The sequence below is a fragment of the Propithecus coquereli genome, unplaced genomic scaffold, assembly GCF_000956105.1.
Source record: "Propithecus coquereli isolate 6110/MARCELLA unplaced genomic scaffold, Pcoq_1.0 Scaffold107, whole genome shotgun sequence".
NCBI lineage: Eukaryota > Metazoa > Chordata > Mammalia > Primates > Indriidae > Propithecus > Propithecus coquereli.
Window position 1 is genome coordinate 1,834,855 of NW_012134636.1, and position 6,414 is coordinate 1,841,268.

The 6,414-nt window shown below is 53.5% G+C and overlaps 1 protein-coding gene across 1 annotated transcript in view; it reads right to left on the bottom strand.

The window, feature by feature from the left end:
• Positions 1 to 3,812, bottom strand: part of CAMK1 (calcium/calmodulin-dependent protein kinase I) — a 17,262-nt gene extending 13,450 nt beyond the window's left edge. The window contains 3 exon segments of the mRNA XM_012646831.1: positions 743 to 775; positions 1,198 to 1,406; positions 3,665 to 3,812. Of these exon segments, the coding sequence (XP_012502285.1) occupies positions 743 to 775; positions 1,198 to 1,374 (210 nt within the window). The 5' untranslated portion in view covers positions 1,375 to 1,406; positions 3,665 to 3,812.
• Positions 3,813 to 6,414: the final 2,602 nt, after the last annotated feature.

Consider the following 6,414-nt stretch of genomic DNA (forward strand, 5'->3'; position numbering starts at 1 on the left):
CTCCTCAACTTTTTAATTATGTGCTCAGTTGATTGATTCTTTTTTCTGCTAAAGCCAATTTGAGTTATGGCTAATTTAACACCTTTCAGAACTTTGGAGAATGATCAGCATCACCTGGGAACTTTTTAGAAATATAGAATCTCAGGCCCCATCCCAGACTTACTAAATCAGAATCTACATTTTAACAAAATGCTCAGGTGATTTGTATGCTCACTGAAGTTTAAGAAGCAGTACTTTAGAATAGGCTCTCAGAAAAGAACAAATAAACTCACTTATATTAAAGTTCACTGATTAAGGAGGATTTACTAGCGTATTCTTTCCACATCTGTTTGCTTTCCCTGGGAGAATAAGAAGTTATAAGTCAAAGAAAAGCATCTCTCATGGTGAAATTTCAACCATCAGGGATAAGTAGTGATTATGGTCATCTCATCACTCATTTCCAGTCTTGTCCCTCTCCAATTTGCCCTCCATGCTGTGGCCAGAGTGACTAACCTGAATTGCAAACCTGCCCCAAAGTCTTAAATGTCTTCGTATGGCCTGTGGGATAACATCCAGCCTTCTCGGCCTGGCATTCAAGGCCCTGCATGAACTGTTCCACTGTCATCTCCAGCATCTTTGTCCACTCTTCCCTCAGCTCCACCAAACTCTACCTCTTTCCATGTATACCATGACGCTGAGCCTTTGGTTATGCTATCCCTTCTCCGGGAATGCCCTTCGTCCTCTATGACAAGTGCACACCTACCCACCCTTCAGTCCCCAGCTCCAACGCCCCCTTCTCCAGATAATTTTTCACCAGGCGGAAGCCACAACTCTCTCTGGGCTCTACAAAGCCCTCATTCCAGACTTTCACTAGAACACAGTGCACACCCCGTTGCCATTTTCTGTGGGTCTGTCTCCCCTACATATCGGGGATCAACTTAAGGGGCAGAGACCAGGTTTGAGTTATTTCTGGATTCCTAGCACCAAGCACAGAGCCATGCCCAGCTTCAGTTCCCAAACCTAGGCCAGAACACCCAGCTCTTGGCAGCAAGTTAGAAAAAACTGGTCCCTTCATTCTCCTCCACTTCCTTCTCTTCAGCAGAAGCCGGGAGCTATGGGAAGTACAGCCCCTGTCCCACCCACTGGCGGCCAGAAGTGAAAAGCTGAGGCCAGTCTAGGCCAAGGCAAAGCTGCCACAGGGCCTGGGCTGTAAGAAACAGGAAGCATTGATCAACTGACCAGAGGAAGCACCACCCTGGACTCAGCCTCCCCCAACCATCCAGCCCCCAACGCCCCCCACCGTGAGACTCACGTGCCCAGAACATCTCGGAAGTCATAAATGTCCCTAATGTCCTCCGCCTGCTTCCAGCTGGGGCCTTCCACTGCCCCCGGCATGGCCCACTGCCCCCTGGCCACAGCCAGGACTCCTGGGAAGGAGAATAGAGGGAGGAAGCTCGGCGGGGCCCAGCCTTGTCTGGAAATTCACTGCAGGCCCCATTCAGTCACTGAACCTGCATTTATTCATTCCTTGATCCATTTATTCGACAAAATCATTCAACACACCTTCATTCACCAGTCATTTGTTTATTCAACAACATCCATTCAGCAAATGCTTATGCGTAGAGAGAAACCTTCATGGTGGCAGCAAAATTCTTTATCCAATAAAGTCATGCATTTGTTCATTCACTTTTTCAAGCTCACTCCCCAGTTTCTCCCTCTCCAAACACCCAGGAAAACCCTGACCTCTTGCAGTATAACAGATAAAAACCCCAGAGCAGCTTGTAGAAGTGCACAGCCCTGGAAGATCCCCCTGTCCCCAGATCCAGCGATGTCCCAGCCCCACCCTGGGAATTGCTGGGGTGTCTCCTCTCCCTCATCCTTTTTCTTTCCCACCCCGGCCTCTTGGAAATCAGGTTTCCGGCAGCCTGGGCTTCCAGCAGCCTGGGCTTCCAGCAATATCTCAGCCACATTTTTAAATAGCTCTTTCTGCACTGTTACCACAGCAACAGCAGCCACATCTGGAGCTCCCCAGGCCTCTCCCTCCTGACTCCCCATCTGGGTCCCAGCAGCCTGAGAAATGGTCCTACCCAGGCTATCCCCTGCTGGTGCCATCTCACCCTGACCCAGCCTGGCCCTTCCCCTGCTGAGGCCTCTGTTTCATCTCTCTCATCCAGCAAGAGAAGCTGGGAGTTCTCTGCCCATTTATCAGATGCAGAATTGAGAGACTGAGGTTGGAGATGGGCAGGGGCTGGGTCCAGAGGCCCAAATGACACCCAGCTGGGTCCCCAGCTAAGCTTGCTGAAGGCAAAGGCCATGGAGGAGCTGCTCTCAGCTGGTCCTTCCAATATGAAGCCAGACTGGGGCCCATTCAGAAAACACAGCCTCTCAACCCCATCCCAGGCCCACAGAAGGTGAGGCCAAAACAGAGCCCAGCATGCTATGTGACCCCCAGGGAGGGCACTTTCCTTGTCTGTTCTCTGTGAGAGAATGAGGGGAAGGTGCCCTGACTAGAGTCTCTGGTGTGACATTCCACTCCTTGAATGGGACCTTGTTCCCAGGGGACCCTGGCCATACATCCCAGGGGCAGAAACTTCTAGGAAAGGAGACTCGATGGTAAGCTCCAGAGGCAGAGTCTGAATCCCATCCGGAGGCCTGGCATACACGACTCTCATAGTTCCACACACATCCCTGCAGCAGACACCCCACACCAAGCCCCATCCACACCCCTGAACCCAAACACGTGCCTCCCAGATCCAGCACACCTTGTATCCAGACACCACGACACCTCATCATACATGGATACCCAGACATCAGCATGCACGTGCACACACACACTCCCCACACATCTTTACACCTGAACACCTGCCTGGCCATTGAAACCTCTCTCACCCAGACCCCTCTCACACCGCAAAACACACATCCACACACACTTGGACAAGATGACACCCAAACGTGCACACACACCCCAACTCCCATATTTCAGACATCCCAGATTTACTCATACCCTACACCCTCCTGCTCCTCTACCCCATACCCTAGAAGCTCCTACACGCCAAACCAAACCCCAACTCCTTACACATCTAACTCCAACCATCCTCAGTACACAATTGTACACCCCTTTCCAACTTTGACTTACTACCCTTAGAGCCAGATACCAGCACACACGACACCTGGACACCCACCTGCAACAGAAAGCACCCTGATTCCCAGACATCCCCACCCATAAGGAAATCCTTACACACCAAGACACTGCAACCCCTCCTGTCCTGAGACATCAGTACATTCCACAGCGCCCCCCGCCTCCATCTATGCCTCCAAATGCCCACGCCCTTCCACATTCGGGCCTGGCCGAACGCGCGCCCGCGCGCGCGCACACACACGCACACACACATATACACACACACACATACACACACATATACACACACACACACACACACACACACACACACACACACACACACAGGCTCCCTCCCCACCCTCCTCTATTACCCGCTCAATTTTCCATGGGCTTGCCTGACACCTGCTGGGCCTGGGCTTGGTGGGCCCAGCCCTGCCCATCAGGGTCCAGCCCGCCAGGGAGGACACCCAGCGACCCTATCTTGGGGGACGGTAACCAGTGGCTGCGGGTTCCCGCCGCCCCCCGCAGCGCCCGGGGCGCGGACGCGCTGGCCCGCGGCTGTACCTGCGGCCGCCCCGCCGCGAGGCAGGCCGGGAGGCCCGAGGTGGCTGGCGCCGAGCTCTGGCCGCCGTCCGCAACCGCTGCGCGCCTGGCCCGCTCGCCCGCGCTCTCGCTGGGGCTCGGCCCGGCTCGGCTGCCGCTCTCCGGCGCCTGCGGCTCTGATGTCAGCGGAGGAGGAGCCTCGGGCGCCGGGACCGGGATTGGGAGGCGAGGCGCCGCTCCGGGCTGGGGCAGGGACGCGGTGGCGGGGACCTCATTGGTTCGGGTCAGCGAGCCCCAGCTGGACGCTTCCACCCTTAGTCTCCAGCAGGGCTCCGTGTCAGCGAGCGGACAACTGAGACCCGGAAAGACGAAGGTTTCGACATCAGCATATCAGAGGCAGGGCAGGATTCGAACCCACACCCGTCTGACGCCAGAGGCTGGCCGGTTTCACCCTGTCGCCTTGTGGATTTTCTCTCAGACCAGTTCTGCGACCTCCCTTGGGGCTCCTGGGCTCTTTCTCCCCACCGTCCAGTGCCCTGAAGGGAGTGCAGTCCTCGGAATTGCTCCGGAGACTGGTGGGAGTGGGCGGCGGCGGGAAAGGACGGGGCAGGAGTAGGCCGCGATCAACAGAGTCGCGGCGGTAGTGGGGTGGGGGCCCCACTTAACAGGCAGGAAAACTGAGGCCAGAGATCCCTCAGCGAGACAGTCCCCGACACCGGCTCCTCAGAGCGGGCGTGGTGCCCAGGGGGACTGGGGCAGAGGCGAAGGGCGAGGAGGGAGTTAAATCAGGACGCGAGGGAAGCCGACCGAAGAGGCCCGAGGTGCCACGTGACTGGCCAGGCGCCAGGGGCCGATGGCTGGGGGCCAGGTCGGGGAGGCGGCACGAAGCCCGATGCTGGGACCGCAGGCACGGGGCCAAGGGACCGGACCGAGGTCGGCTTGCGCAAGGCCTCGCCTGGGAAGACACTCGGTGCTGGTTGGGAAGGGGGCAGCAACTCTCAGGAGTTGGGGGTGGGGCTGGGCAGGCCCAGGCAGAGGACAGAGGCCAGCTCAGTTGCTTGGGACCCTCCTCCTCCTACAACCACCTCCACTCCACCTCCTACAACCTCCCGGGCGCCACCCCGCACTCCTCACCCCTGAATCACTGCATCTGCCAACTGGAGACAGAGACAACAGTGCTTACCCCGGCTCATTTCAGCTGACTTTTGTCTCCCTTACCGTCGGGCAGACGATTTACGATGCCCATTCTACAAGTGAGACAGGAAGAGGGATCACTGCGGCTCCTAGGAAGGCTCTGGAGTCTGACTGCTCCTGGCCGCACTTAGTCTCTCTCAGCCTCAGTTTCTTCCTCTGGAATGTGGGGATATTGATGGCTGACTCACTCCGAATTCCCTTGAGAATTCTATGAGATAATGGATGTGAAGTGCCTACAACACTGTAGTTCAAAATATGAGAGCTAGACTCAGTGTAAACTGAGCTCAGACAAAGGACCTGATCTGGTGAGGGACAGAAGGCTAAGGGATAATTTCCTTCTTCCAAAGCTCAGTATCACAGACTCCCTAGTCCATTGAAAAACAGACTTTCTGCCCAGGGCTAAGCCCTTACTCTCCCCTACACCCACCAGGCACACCCACTGAGTGGGGGCGCGGGGGTTTGTTTCACCACAAATTCCTGTTCATCTTAATGATAACATTCCCTAGGAGATAAAGTGGCCTACGTCCTTTTGAGGACTTGCACAACTTTTATGTTCTGCTTTACGTTTTGCCTGCTTTTGAGCATTTCAGAGGGCACTTAAGTTTTCTTTCTTTTTTTAAAACAAATGCATTGTGTTTCTTTTCAAAATATTTCTACTAAACAAGTAATACATGGTCATTCCAGGAAAATTACGTAAAATATTAAATACACACAAAGACTATCCTAGGTACCAGTTAGATTCTTTCACTTGCCAAGTAACAGAATTCCAACCTAAACTAGCTTCATCAGAGACCAGTCTATGTATGGTTCACAATAGCTGGTACAAAACTGAAGGACAAACGCCAAGGATCAAGGTCTTGGAGACTGGAACTGGAGATACAGTGCTCATAGGATTTACTATCCCTCTCTTCTCTCCTCTCCTTGTCTTGATTTCTCTTCCCACATTGGCCTCTTCCTCTGCAGAGCAACATGGAGTGAGGCAGCCTCAGCTTTTCAACTACATCCAGGCAGGAGAGCTACCCCCAGTTTCATATATCGGCCCCAGGGAAGGACTCTGGCTCTGGGCAAGTGATTGAGTGAAATGTCCACCCCTTGGCCTCCAAAACTGTTACCAGGGGAATGAGGCACTATATCGAACAAGTATACTGCGATGAGCAACCACAAGGAACGGAAGAGATCTCTTGCCCAAAGGAAATAGGGGTCTTGGCAGGCAAGAACAACAAATCCATCTCAGTCCCGCTCCCACCAAACAGAGATAACCAGTGTTAACATTCTGGGTACAGTCTTCCAGATTTTTTTGGTGCATATACATATATACTTCCTCCTGCAGCCCCCCGCCAATAAGCATATTTCAAGGTACTAATCAAAAAATGAGTCAAGGAAAGTCAAATATATGCAGGGGAAAAGGAAATAATCCTTTCTTCTCCCTTGTTTTTAAAAAGATGACAAAATACTCAAACATCTCCATCAATTCTATTTTTTTCAAAATATTAAAAGGGGGTACAGTGTTTTTGTTACATGGATACACTGTGTAATGCCGAAGTCAGGACTGTCAGTGTGCCCGCCACCAGGACAGC